The sequence below is a fragment of the Athalia rosae genome, chromosome 3 (assembly GCF_917208135.1).
Source record: "Athalia rosae chromosome 3, iyAthRosa1.1, whole genome shotgun sequence".
NCBI lineage: Eukaryota > Metazoa > Arthropoda > Insecta > Hymenoptera > Athaliidae > Athalia > Athalia rosae.
In genome coordinates, this window is record NC_064028.1 from 620,971 (window position 1) to 634,995 (window position 14,025).

General features: G+C 42.2%; 3 protein-coding genes across 5 annotated transcripts in view; 2 read left to right on the top strand and 1 right to left on the bottom strand.

The window, feature by feature from the left end:
* Positions 1-4,664, top strand: part of LOC105685300 — a 28,703-nt gene extending 24,039 nt beyond the window's left edge. For both annotated transcript variants that reach the window (XM_048652898.1, XM_048652899.1), the window contains 4 exons: positions 593-686; positions 855-1,165; positions 1,415-3,340; positions 3,634-4,664. In XM_048652898.1, the coding sequence (XP_048508855.1) occupies positions 593-686; positions 855-1,165; positions 1,415-3,340; positions 3,634-3,876 (2,574 nt within the window). In that variant the 3' untranslated portion in view covers positions 3,877-4,664. The remainder of the gene's footprint in view (positions 1-592; positions 687-854; positions 1,166-1,414; positions 3,341-3,633) is intronic.
* A 6,205-nt stretch (positions 4,665-10,869) lies between these two features.
* Positions 10,870-12,254, top strand: LOC105685426 (N-glycosylase/DNA lyase). The gene is made up of 3 exons (XM_012399486.3): positions 10,870-11,011; positions 11,111-11,422; positions 11,507-12,254. Exons 1-3 carry the CDS (start codon positions 10,905-10,907, stop codon positions 12,129-12,131), a joined length of 1,044 nt encoding a protein of 347 aa, XP_012254909.2. The 5' UTR covers positions 10,870-10,904; the 3' UTR covers positions 12,132-12,254.
* LOC105685427 (SPRY domain-containing SOCS box protein 3-like) lies at positions 12,152-13,980 on the bottom strand. 2 transcript variants are annotated; one of them, XM_048652900.1, is made up of 6 exons: positions 13,840-13,980; positions 13,464-13,732; positions 13,185-13,381; positions 12,881-13,109; positions 12,582-12,809; positions 12,152-12,507 (listed from the first exon to the last, which is right to left on the bottom strand). In XM_048652900.1, exons 2-6 carry the CDS (start codon positions 13,549-13,551, stop codon positions 12,284-12,286), a joined length of 966 nt encoding a protein of 321 aa, XP_048508857.1. In that variant the 5' UTR covers positions 13,552-13,732; positions 13,840-13,980; the 3' UTR covers positions 12,152-12,283. The 2 variants fall into 2 exon arrangements, with proteins under 2 accessions (XP_048508857.1, XP_012254911.2); XM_012399488.4 differs by lacking the exon at positions 13,840-13,980 and having other exon boundaries at positions 13,185-13,375; positions 13,464-13,717.
* Positions 13,981-14,025: the final 45 nt, after the last annotated feature.

Genomic DNA, 14,025 nt, shown 5'->3' on the forward strand with positions numbered 1-14,025 from the left:
TTTTCTATAACAAACCGTAGAGCATCGACCGTCATGAATTTCCGGCGTATACTATGATACATACTCGTGCTCGTACGAAGAATACAAAATCACCCTTACGACGCCGATAATCGCGGTTTTCGAATGAAACGATGAAATTTTCATAGCTGCTGGTTCGGCAAATTCCTTACAACACGGTGTAACGAGCAGCTGCTTCGAAAAGTGATTCTGCTCGCTGGCATCGATCGGAATCGCAGCGCGAACGATTGTTGAAGAGAAAAGATAGAAAAAAAAAAATTGCCAATTTCGGTCCATTACTTCCGATTATCGCCGATGATTTATGAACGTCGAACAGTTCGTGGGAAAAACTGATGCGTTCCAGTTGAACGTTGAAAGTGCAGCCGGCACCGCGGTGCATCGATCCCCTCGGGGGAGCGAAGAAATGCCGACGGGATGTAGAGCAATCTTGATATTTGACCGGAATATCCGATAATATCGTAGTCGAGGAGATTCGATGTCTGGTCAATTTAACGCCCCGCAGCTGCTGCTCTAGGATAACACTCGTACGATTCGTCTTACGCAAGTTGATTAAAACTCCGCGTGACTTTCTCAGGCTCACGAAGGCGCCCTTGCGGAAAGTTTGCTAGAACTGCTCGTGAAGCTTGCGGAAGACCCTCGTCGCTGGGAGCGGGTTCATCGACTTCTGAGTAAGTCCGTCAACATTATCACGCTCTGTTTCCACGATTATTTTGTTCCTGAGACCGTCCCGCATTCAGGCTAATATAGTGACCAGGGGTCCTCAAACCCCGGTATCTGATTTCCGTTCTCTTCGGACCCGCTGACTCCAATCCTCCATATCGTGATACAAATTTCAGTGGACGTAGAAGGTGGTCTGGAGCTGTCACGGCAGGCTCTCGAAGCTAGGAAAAGAACATTTGATGTGACCTCGGCCGTTACGACGACAACCACAACCTCCCCCATATCCACAACCCCGACAAAGCCCAGGAAAAAGCCGAAAAAGAAGAAGAAAAAGCGGAGACAGCATAGGTTTTCAACCAGTACCACCACCTTGGCAACGACCGCGCCGTTGATGACAACCACCGAAACTCCTTGGCTCACGACTCCGGTGCAGTGGCGACTCGTTGCTGAAAGGCTCTTCGGACCACCCTGGTCACAAAGCGTGCAGGTAATTCATCTGACCAGAGAATTCGGTCGAGAAGGACCCTTTCGATCGGTCGACGTACCTCTGCGAAGTTGGCCCCTCATTTATGGAGAATCGAGTTGTTTTTTTTTTCCAGGGGGTTTTCATCCCCTTTATCGACGGAAATATTTTCGGAGCTTTTAAATAATTCCAGAACTCTTCGGGGAGTAGGCAGAACTCGAAAAATAAACTTCGCAGAGGTGTTTTAGACCCTCGAATATTTTCAATTTCCAGGAAGACGAGTCCTCGATAGCGAAAGTACGCTTCACCGTCCCTTCGAGTCCCCTGTCATCGTCTTCCGGTCGCGAGTTCGTCCAACAGCTCGGCAAGGGTAAGCAGCTCGACGAGCGCAAAGGATCGGACGAGGAACGCCCGGCTCTGACACTCGAATCCTCCGGGGAATACGCGCAGCCTCGTCACCTGCACTTCGGGAAGGTGAACACTCACCAGGGGGGAGGTTCCCACCGTCAAGAGTCCTCCTCCGGTTATCCGGCGAAAAATCGAGGATCCCTTCGGATGCGGGAGTTCGATGACCCCAAAGACATGACGATTGACTTCTCCGGATACCCCCAGCAGTTCGCGCCCGATTCGAACTCCAGGGATTATAATATGAGGGGGCGATTGGCGGGGGACGGGTATTTACCGAAGGTACCGAATTACGCGCAAAACCGAGAGTACAGACCCCCAGGGCGCGAATACGCGGCCAGTAAAAGTTGGCACGACACTCGATACAAATACGGAAGACCCAACTGGAAGTCGGAAGAGCGGGACGATCCCCCGAGCGCGAAATGGTCGTGGGCAGAGTCTCAGAGTGATCGGCGGATATGGCCACAGTTGGAGGAGCGCAAGACCAGCTGGGACAGGCAGAGGGATTACTGGCCCAGAGTTCAGGAGAACGACAGCGGAAAAGGCTGGTCTTCGCAGGGGGAGCACTCGGGTGGTTTCGACGCGTGGACGAGAATCGGAGGGACCAGCTCCTGGGCGAAGGCACCCTGGAGTGGACAGGGAGGCGTGAAAAGCTACGAAAGATCCGAGGGGGTGGCCAGGTCACCTTGGGAAGAGGGACGGGGCAGGGAAAGCGGCACGGATTTGGGACGTGCACCGCTCAAGCAGAAGCAGAAAGAGCTGGGGACCGGAATCTCGCCCAAGATTACGATGAAGACTTGGAACAGTCTCACCTCGGACCCGGCCACCTGGCCGTTCAAATTAACGGACACGAAACCGTGGCCCAAAGACGCCAACGGAAAATCTTACAACCCTAACGCTGCACTGGTGAGGAAGTTGGGCCTGGACAACGAGGAGAGCGACGCCTTCGATACGAACTTGATCAAGGAAGTCAAGGGCTCCGCCAAAGGGACGAAGAGCGGTAAATACAAAGCGGACAAGAGTTCGGCAAACATCAAATCTGAAGGAAACAAAATCGGGGGAGGCGGTAAGCCCGCTTGGGCAAAACAGGCCAAGAATTACAAGAGCGCGGATTCGGGAAATCGGAAAAGCTCCTGGACCAACGACATGGATACCGATCCTAAAATCTGGCCGCCAAAGACCGCGATGTCCCCGAAAATCCAGTCCGTCGGTGCCTGGGTCATGCCGGCTGACCAGTCCACCTGGAAACCGTACAAATTGAAAACCGTGGAGTCCTACGGGGCGAATCGAGGGAGCGGGGACACCGTTCGGCACAGGTGGAACGTCCAGATAGATACGAACCCTAGGACTTGGCCACCCAAGATCACCAACGAGTGGAACAAATTTGGCAAGCCTTCGAACACCGTCACTTGGCCAAAGTGGAAGCAGTTCGCCTATCACAGGGTTACCGCTATGCCCATACTCAACCAAGGCGCCGCTCTTGAGGGAAACAGGGGGAGAAACAACGCGTACATAGCCGTCTCGGCTGTTTCCTCCAAATACAATGGAAACCAATGGCGAAAGAATGACATAGAGGAAATCCCGGTCAGGATACAGGCACCTGAACATTCCACAAGCAATTTGCGTGCCGGTATCGAGCCGGCTATTTATACCTGGAAAAAAGACGGACACGCGATTGACCGTGAGATGCAAAGTGTAAAGCTACGGAATGTCACAGACCCCCTCGAGGAACAATTGGAGACGTTGAGGAAGGAAGCGACGTGGTCGCATAACGAGAATCGCGACAATATCAAGGTTGGTGAAATTTCAAATTTCCTCATTCGCCCTTCTTTGATGTAGCCGTGTGCTTTACACGCCTGTTTTTCCAAATTGACGGATGAAAGAAAGGAGCTGGGTTCTCGGGAATCTCCTTTGATACTTTCTATTTTTAAATTTCTTCTGAATATCAAAAATCGTCTCCTTTTCATTTATTTTCGATACAAGATTTTTTCATTCATAAACAGGGATTCTGTATTCGATGTTATTTGCTTTTCAGTATTTATCAGTACTTGAAGATAAAAAAAAAGCTGACCTTACTAATTTTACAGAAGCAGTTACACGTGATCAGCGATGCCTCGGAGACATTAGCCTCCCGATTCTCATCTAGCGCCACGTTTAATTCGTCCAGTCAGCCTGCGGATACGATTGCGGCGAGTACGAAGGAGGCATCTGGACCTGCAAAAAGTCTTCAATGGAGCACAGATCGTGTCGACGGAAAGGAAGGAACCCACGAATTGAGAGCCGCAATCGGACGTTCTCTTCCTGCGATCAACGAGCCACCGTCGCAGTAAAATTCTTCGTTTTCAGGCTTCGATGTCCACCTCTGTCGAGCAAAGCACCTCGATTCATTTCATCGTTGCAATTTATCGCGTGATCGCACGGCCAACAATCGCAGCAACCAGCTTCAAAGTAACTCATCATCGATGTGCAATAGGATCCTGAGATGAAATCCAAATTTCACCTATTTCGTGACACAAATATTCCGAGTGGATAAAATCGTTGCAATCATGGTATACAGACGCGGGAACTCATTTGATCAATAGTTACTTTGTTAATGTTATTGCGATTAAAATTGGGATATTTTGAATTGCTCCGAAATTACTTTCAGCAATAATTCGAAATGTTGGATCTTCAATCCATTGTTACGTCAAAACTAGGCTAATACATGACAGATCCCCTTGCAGGTATTTGTTATCGAACTCGAACTTTGCAATAAATCATTCACTGGGACCCCATAGGATATAGAATGAAGAATAACAAAAAGGGCGAATTAATTTGAAGGAAAATGGTACGTCAAATGCACAAAATCCTCGCACATCCGTACGGAATTTAGAAGAAATTCGTCAAACACGAGTTATTTCACAGGACCGACGAAATTATCAATCATAATGTCCAGCTCTACCATGTCTATATACCGTTCTGTGAGCTGTGCCACGTACAATTAAATCATATCATGTGATAAAATTCTTTTTGTCAAGTCCGTCGCTGGGATAATAATGTTATACGCTCGCGATTCAAGGGAATCAACCCCATTTACCGGCAATCACTCCAATTGTCGAACGGAAACCTACTGTGAACAAGACAACACGTATACTTTGTTTATTGAATAATATGATAAATTATTGTAATAAATAGGTATCCCCATACAGCAAATCGTGCGCCCTGGATGAGCCGGGGCTGATAACAGGTATCGCTGGGTGTATTTTGTATAGATGAAGTAATATTGTATACCTATATAGATTTATTAAATATTATATTTGAAGTAGTACACTTATCGTTAAGTAAATAAACGAATCATCAAATAATTGAAGCTTGACCAAAAATGAAACCACAAAAAGAAGTCGAAATGAAAACGGCCGGTATACCTATATGGTGAATGATGGCCGCTTGTGGATAATAAAAATCAGCAGCGATCAATTGTCGACATATCTATATATAATACGCGAAGGTGAACCCACATTAAACTCTACATCATGTTAGATTTGATTTATTTTTTCTGTACGTTTGCAACAAATTTAAATGGGTAGAGTTTGCCGTATGTACTGTGATGACCCCTCGTCCGTGTAAATATACATACTGTACGTATAACACGTGATAGTATGACCCAAATTTTTCTCGGCACATCTGTATTCTGCATTGGTTACACCTGTAGGTGTACGGGTATTTTATGAATGTAGGCCGCGTATTGTAATCTGTACAGCTAGTAACGAAGTATAGTTTATTTAAATAGTAGCTGGGAATCTAATCGTTATGCAGCATCATGCATGCATTCGATGCGTCAGTGTAATAATACCGATTATCAACTAATATCAGCGGTGTTCGAATTGTTATCACTGGAGCATGCATTCTCAAAAAATTGAATTCAAACATTTAGAGCTGTAACTCGTAACAAAGAAGAAATTCAGGCTTAAGGGTATCGATCGATGTATTACAAACTACCCGAATTATCGCTTAGTTCAACGAGCGGCGACTTTGAAAATATTAAGATGAAATGTGTAGGCGCTTGATTCAGTTTTGACCATACGTTATCGGTGCAATGTCCATCTCCTTGAGGTATTGAAGATTTCCATATTTTGGCACGGCCGCACATATTATCTGCGCAATGCTGCGCTATATTTAACAAAAAGTTATGTCACTATGATAATATATAAGATATACTTATACATACGTAGGTATATGTATGTATAATTGCATTTTCATATTAGGAAAAAAGTGCGCCTCTACGATTATGGGTGGAGCATTACTTTTGGCACGCGGTTACATTTGATATAAAGTTTTTACTTCACCTGTATGGATCTGTATAAGATGAGTGTTTAATTATTTCAAGAATAAATGATAAAATAATACTGGAGTTATAGCTGCAATAATGCGCAAAATACAGATGCGGTTTGTAATGGATGAACGCAAATAAGGAAAGAAAAAAAACAACCATCAGTGTGGATGACTGTAAAGAAAGGGCATACCGTAACAATATCATCATATTACTATATTTTGATGTCTATTTACCACAAGATATAACGTGTTGACCAAAGTCACGTAAATACATATACATACATCGATCATGGTCTGATTTCTTCACCTCCCACTTCAATTACGATTACAAGCAGTCCTTGTTCACGCAGTGATTCGATTACAGCAGTACGTTATATCACTGTTATGCTTTGATGTAACATTGCATGTCTGCTGCATCCCAACCTTCATCGTTTATTTTACAGATTTATTTCCAATTTTTTTTCTGATTATTTCCCATTTTTCCCGATTTATTTTCGATTTGTTAATTAATTATTCAATTACCCCATCCATCCCGCCGAAAAAGTGACAGGCAGCGCCGAGTAGCTTAACATGAGCCCGCGGAACTTGCGTGAACTAAAATTCCAAGTTTCTTGCCCCTTGACTCACCGAGACCCGCCTTACAGCGGAGGAGTCGCGTGTAATGCGGGTGCATCTATCATCAGGCGCTTTGGTCGCGGACCCGCGTGTAATGCGGGGGTGCATATCGCTAGGCGCCTTGAGGGGCTGGAAAGATGCGGCGATTGAATAATCAATGTTCAATATATGTATGAATCGATTGAAAAATCGAAAAAAATCTAGAAATGATTTCGAGGTCATGTCATTCCACCTGCATATCATTGCAGGGGATAAAGGAGGTCCATTAATTAATTGAAAATCAAGTAAAAAATTGCAAAACATTCAGGAGAAATGAGGGAAAATATAGATGATGAGAAATAATGATGAGAAGGCAGTGATTCTTCATATTTCAATCTAGGAAGCAAGGGTCTAATTACAAAGTTGAACAACGATTTCGTTTCGAATATCTTCGTGTCAAATGATGAAGACGACGAGGAGTGGACCCGTAGGCCCTTACTTTCAATCAAAACGTCTAGAATTATACTAGTAACCATTCCAATTCCGTTAGTATTAATCCACCTGTTGCAATCGCTGATACTTCTATCCTTTGCAGTGAGCAGGTTCAAGTTCTCCTCCAAAATACCTCAGCTTGATATAGGCGAGGTATTGTTGGATAACATCAGTGTCTTTTATGAATAATATAAGCATAGATATATTGAATGATCTCTATTTTGGTTTCAGTTTTTTATTTCGAATACAAGGATGCTCTAATCCAACGATCGTAGACTGGAAAAGGAGACTGCGGCAATGAGGTTGTACTGGAGGAAGAATTGCCACCTCTCCTTCAACTTGCAGATTCGATTAACGAAATCCTGAGTGGAGCATAGTGAACCGATTTCTGTGCGCTATTTATCTGGTATCAGCACTTTCTGACGAGCATCTTCTCACCTGCTACAGAAAGTGTGCTTACACCCACCAGTTTACAACTTTAAAAATAATTATCATACATATGCATAGCGTCCATTAATTGATGTATACGAATAAGTTCTTATACAATGTATTCATAAGTTGTATTCATTCGTATTACTGGAGCAATGTCGTGATATTGAAATGAACATTATCCGTCTTGTCAATAATATTGCAAAGTTTTCAATAATTATTTAAAGATTGTATGTATGCTAAATGTATTTCACCTGCATAACTCATGGATAAATGACAAGCTATTTTCAAACCAAAAAAGGTTTTGTATTATTTACACCCTTAAACCCCTGAAACCATGACTCATTGACATGTAGAGTCCTAGAATAACAGAAAGTGAGCAAGCAAGTGAAAAAGTACGATACAACATGATGTCTAGGAATACCTCCTCAGGTATCCTGTTCTCCTGATACAAAAAACAAATTTTGAAAGAGATTCCATACACAGGATCGAATGCATACACAGGATGAGGCACCCGGTCTCGGAATACCTCCTCAGGATTTCTGTTCTCCTGATACAAATTTTTATTTTCGGCGAAAATTTTTATTTCCGAATTTGGAATACCTCCTCGGGTATCCTGTTCTCCTGATACCAAAAAAAAAAAAAAAAAATTCGCAAGAGATTCTATACACAGGATCGAATGCATACACAGGATGAGGCACCCGGTCTCGGAATACCTCCTCAGGATTTCTGTTCTCCTGATACAAATTTTTATTTTCGGCGAAAATTTTTATTTCCGGATTTAGAATACCTCCTCGGATATCCTGTTCTCCTGATACCAAAAAAAAAAAAAAAAAAAATCGAAAGGGATTCTATACACAGGATCGAATGCATACACAGGATGAGGCACTCGGTCTCGGAATACCTCCTCAGGATTTCTGTTCTCCTGATACAAATTTTTATTTTCGGCGAAAATTTTTATTTCCGAATTTGGAATACCTCCTCGGGTATCCTGTTCTCCTGATACCAAAAAAAAAAAAAAAATTCGCAAGAGATTCTATACACAGGATCGAATGCATACACAGGATGAGGCACCCGGTCTCGGAATACCTCCTCAGGATTTCTGTTCTCCTGATACAAATTTTTATTTTCGGCGAAAATTTTTATTTCCGGATTTGGAATACCTCCTCGGATATCCTGTTCTCCTGATACCAAAAAAAAAAAAAAAAAATTCGAAAGGGATTCTATACACAGGATCGAATGCATACACAGGATGAGGCACTCGGTCTCGGAATACCTCCTCAGGATTTCTGTTCTCCTGATACAAATACCTACTTTTGGGCTAGCTTTCAATTTTCAAGGCCTGTATTCTAGAGCTCTACGATATACTGTCGGTTGTGATTCAGTGTGATCTGATACGCATGCATGCATGTGATAATGTGTGATATGATTTACACAAGAACATATGATCAACAATGGATATCATCATATCTATGATATCATCTAATGATGCATACACGAATGGATCATTAATAACTGAACAATCGACGTATTGATTACAATGAGTTTTTATTAATTAATTGATCGTCAAGAATACATATTGAGACTTTGCGATAGACAATATAAAATCATTTTCGTATACTTAAGATTAATGCGTTACAAGAGTATGAACGATAGTTTCATTTCAATTAACATTGAATTATTAATTTCTTCGCATCTCTAAGATACGAGACGTATACATTATTATTCATTTCAACATAATTATTCATTCGGCACACATAATAATCGGATGTGTGAATCACCGAACCACAGGATATTGTATAGTCTATTGGTGTCATTGCATCGAGGATATTCTTGTATTTTCTATGCAAAGACGGTGCCACCGTTTCTTCAGACTGTCCAATGCTCTCCTGAAAATGAAAATGAAAGAGAGGTGAGAAAATATAATGAAAGTACACTTTAGCTTGTGGGGTCTTTGTCCGGATTGATTCCAGCCCAAAATAGATCCCCTTCGAGTTTACGGGCAGCATCTGGCACGAGTCCTGTTTGATCCGTGTCTTCTAAGCGAAGAATAAAATTTCCTCAGTTTGCTCGAGCCAATGCATAGTTGCACCATGTTGCATAGAGCTGTACGGAGGCCTCCGAGATGCAGGTAACCTGAAAACGGTATCGGAGTGAAGAGAATGACATCGGTAAGAAGAAAAACCAGATTCTCATCTCTCAACTGACCAGTAAATCTTTTCTAAGCTCACCTGTTGGGCTCGGGGCAAACCAAACATGCACTCTTTGTGTTCTGTACGCCTTTCGGAAAATGTTTCAAGATTTGAGGAGGAGAGTAGAGCACGCTGCACTTTGCGCATGTCACCGAATGTCACGCGATAGAGATTATAAACCACATGAATTCTTTCAATTTTCTCTGATCTGGGGGGTTACCTGCGAGTGTCATTTGCGCGTGGAGCCACACACGTCAAGGTGAACGACAGAGACCATCAATGTGCACCCATTCCAGAATTGTTCCCTAATTTTCCCTTGTTTCCTCGTTTTTGTAATTAATTTCGCAATTACCGCATCTTGCCCTAACCCTAAAAGCGATTCATGATATGTAATTGAAGTTACATCATCCCAGATTTATTCCCAATTTTTTTCTGATTTTTTCTAATTTTTTCTGATTCTTTCCGATTTTTTAATTAATTATACAAATTTTCCGCCCATTTTTCTGGGCGCCGCCATTTTCTCTAAGCTCCGCCCACCGCGAGTACAGCTAGCGCCATGTGGCGGATTTTCGGTGAACTAACTCCCAGAAAAACGCGAAAGTTTTGACCCTCCTCCGAGCAAAACCGGGAAAGTATTGACCTCATTTTCTCTGAGCTCCGCCCACCGCGAGTACAGCTAGCGCCATGTGGCGGAATTTCGGTGAACTAACCCCCAGAAAAACGCGAAAGTTTTGACCCTTCTTCAAGCAAAACCGGAAAAGTATTGACCCTTTTTCTGATCGAAAAACGTGAAAGTTTTGACCCTTCTCCGAGCACAGTCGGAATAGAATTGACCCGCCTGAAATTATTGGGGCCCGGAGTGGTCAATACTTTTCCGGCTTTTCTAGAAGAAGGGTCAAAACTTTCGCGTTTTTCCGGGGGTTAGTTCACCGAAAATCCGCCACATGGCGCTAGCTGTACTCGCGGTGGGCGGAGCTTAGATAAATGGGCGGGGCCTCAAAATAGGGCCGTACAATTAATTTTAAAGGCCCGCATCACCCAGGGGCGGCACAAATGAGAAATAATTTTCAAAATCTTTAAAAAATCGGCAAAAATCGGAAAAAATTGGAAAAAATCAGGAAAAAATTGGGAAAAAATTGGGAATGAATTTTGGATGGTGTAACATGAACGGTTACATTTGTTGACACACCATTATTTCAATGGTCTCTCTACTTACGATTCCATAACTCTGTTTATGGTCTGTGTATATCCCAGTCGTCGTTGACGCAAGTGATCGCAATTTCTGTTGCTGAACGATATCTGACAAATGTTGAATGTAAAATGATATCCAGCTCTCTGTAATGATGAAAACCGTAAACAAAATGCCAGCCTCAATGATGAAGAAAATTGCATTTCCAGACAGCGAACTGGGACTTTCAATAACACTTAACGGAGGTCAGAGCTTCAGGTTAGTAGTAGTTGTTTTGTAAAATTTATGTATTGACCAGTATGATTTCAACTCACATATTTTTTATTCTCTTCCATTCAGTGATTGATTTACTTGCAGGTGGTCATCGCTGAATAACGGGGAAAGTTTTCGAGGTGTATTTGCTGGAAGGGTATGGACCTTGGAGCAGAGTAAAACACATCTTTCGTACATTGTCCATGGGCCGCTGGCAGATGACTCAGAGAACAAAAAACTCTTATCTCAGTATTTTCGTAAAGAAGTTTCGTTAAAGGCCAACATAAAGATTTGGTCTACAGCCGATCCACATTTTGAAAAAGCATGTAGACACGTTAAAGGAGTGAGAATATTGAATCAAGACGTCGTAGAAAATCTCTTCTCCTTCATTTGCAGCTCAAATAACAACATCATTCGGTAATCCAGATCCAGAATTGATTTCTGTGACTTTCAAAAATCACCTGTTGCAATAATGAATGATTGCAAATGTTTTAATTACAGCATATCTAGCATGGTAGATAAACTCTGCAGATTCTTCGGTGAAAAATTATGCGTGGTCGACGGAATAGATTATTACGAATTTCCCACAGTAAAATCATTAGCTAGGGATGATGTGCTAACAATTCTGAAAGAGGCTGGGTTTGGGTACCGTGCAGGGTACATCGCAAATGCTGCTAAGAAGCTAGTAGAATTAGGGGGAGAAATATGGTTAAAACAATTGCACAAAAATTGTAACCAATCTTATTCTTCTGCTCGTGAAAAGTTGATTACGCTCCCTGGCATTGGTCCTAAAGTAGCAGATTGTATCTGCCTCATGTCACTGGGTCATCTCGAAGCAATACCTGTAGATACACATATCTTCCAAGTTGCCAGGGCCCTTTACCTGCCTCATTTAGAGACACAGAAAACTGTTACACCAAAAATACATAATGAAGTCAGCACATTTTTACGTGAGCTATGGGGTCCGTTTGCTGGTTGGGCCCAGACTGTTGTTTTCTGTGCTAAGCTCAACAATAATGATCTTGTTTCGCGTACAAAAAAGCGCAGTTCGCGCGGGACTACAGAGATACCTCAAAAGACTGCAAGAATTAATAAAAATTTAAAGACGAAAAGTGAGACCAGTTAAGAAACTGACGTACACACTAATAAAGAATTATGTTCATCTGTTTTACTCATTAGATGGACATAGCTTGTTACAAATGTTGAAAATTGTATTTTAATTTTGTAATAAAAGAACATTTTTAAATAATCGTGTCATTTTCAATTAACTTTGGTATCCTATATCGTAGCACAACCAGGATAATCGCAACAAATCATACAAAGAGCTAAAGGGGATCGAACAGATGTTGTATTTCCACACATGTCACATTCTCTTCTGGCAGTACCTGGCATACTTCCATCATCCTGAGTCAAACTTCTTTTACTTTTCTTAAAACCTACAACAGCGACATCAAACTCATCTAAAACATGAAAGTCTTCGGCAGATTCATCCTCGTCCTTGTCTGAAAAAAATTATAACTTGCTGGACGTCTGTTGAATATATTTTGAATAATGCTGTGAAGATTAAAAGTCTCACTGTAACTGCTTTGTAGAATATCAGCAAATATGCTTTTCGTAAGATGACGAAGGCCAGGAAATTCTTCCAAAAGTGTACATCGAAGCGAGGGTTTCAGAGCAGCAAAACATTCTAACTGCAACGAGGCTGGGATCGAACTACTGTGAGTAATTCTAACTATAGTTTTTTGTGCGGTGGAACTTATCATGGGATACAACTCCAGGCCTCTGAGTCCAGTAAAAGCAATTCCTATAGAGAACAAAAAATAGTGTAAGAATTGGAAGCGTGAGACTGACCATTGATGGCTGTGGGTCATTTACCAAGTGGTTTCCGATTCAGATAAAACTCCAGCGTTCCTCTCCATGTGTCTAAATGAACTCCCACTAAACTGCCTTGCACAAAAGGTAAGCCATACTTTTGCATAATTCCCCTATGCTGTATGTATCCTCTATATGAGAACCCCCAAGATTCTGCATCGTGCCCAAGCAATGAGGTAAATGAAAGACTGGCCACCTCCAAATTTACTCGACTCGTTCCCAAGCCAATCATCTGTGATGGGATAATGGGATATAATTATTCAATAGTAATAGAAAGTTATATGCTGCACCATAATGGAATGCTTACTACATCAGTTCCGTAAACTTGCGTTATCATTTTGACTTCCCAGTAATGGTGCTGGCCACTAGCCATGGATTTGCTGCCGCGAACAGCTGAAGTTCCCATGCTATATCCAGGATTGAAGTTGACTTCCAAGTTCATTTTTGAAAGCTGCAATGTTTGACTTGCCAGGTTCTCGTCCCATTCCCATTCTACATCTGCAACTAATAGAGCTTTCTTCATCCAAATACTCTACAGGATTTGGAAAGTTTAAGTTTGATTAATGCAACAGAAAAGTGCACTTACCATTATCTTCTCCACACGTACAGTCATTTTGGCATTCACAGTATCGTTGCCCTACGTTTTTTATGTGAAAGTCCAAATCAGCGCGCATTTTTTCGATTAATAATCAAGCGCGAACTTAACGCGAATGTAACATTTACTCTTGATCAACTCTATCAACAATATTTATTGAATGCTCACAATATAATCTACTGCGTGAAAGGTCTCATTGATACGGTGCTTAACCTGTTGCTGCTTCCGATAAGAGATTTATTTGCGAAATTATATCCTCACTGTTTCAAGAACATTCTTTAATTATTTGACTATCCATATGCAATGTGAAAGTATTGCAAAAAAAGACCATACGCATTAAAAAAGCAATCTGTTTAGACGTACGCACCACTCGATTGTGGCTGTACATACATACAGTGGGAGCTACGGGCAAAGCGTCTGCAAGGTCATGAATTGAACTGTCAAAGGATCTCCTCCTGTCAACGTGTCAGGTCATATCACGGGTCACATGTATTTCTTCTAATCCATGCGGTGACAGTTGTTGATCGGTTGATCACGTTTGTCATTTCATTAC

Excerpts from the sequence above, each read along its gene's own strand:
- LOC105685426 (XM_012399486.3), top strand. The coding sequence starts at position 10,905 with ATGATGAAAACCGTAAACAAAATGCCAGCCTCAATGATGAAGAAAATT. Across the intron at positions 11,012-11,110 it reads AACGGAGGTCAGAGCTTCAG|GTGGTCATCGCTGAATAACG; the intron begins GTTAGTAGTAGT and ends ATTTACTTGCAG. Across the intron at positions 11,423-11,506 it reads TCAAATAACAACATCATTCG|CATATCTAGCATGGTAGATA; the intron begins GTAATCCAGATC and ends TTTTAATTACAG.
- LOC105685427 (XM_048652900.1), bottom strand. The coding sequence starts at position 13,551 with ATGCGCGCTGATTTGGACTTTCACATAAAAAACGTAGGGCAACGATAC. Across the intron at positions 13,110-13,184 it reads AAGTTTACGGAACTGATGTA|ATGATTGGCTTGGGAACGAG; the intron begins GTAAGCATTCCA and ends ATCCCATCACAG. Across the intron at positions 12,810-12,880 it reads TCTGAATCGGAAACCACTTG|GAATTGCTTTTACTGGACTC; the intron begins GTAAATGACCCA and ends TGTTCTCTATAG.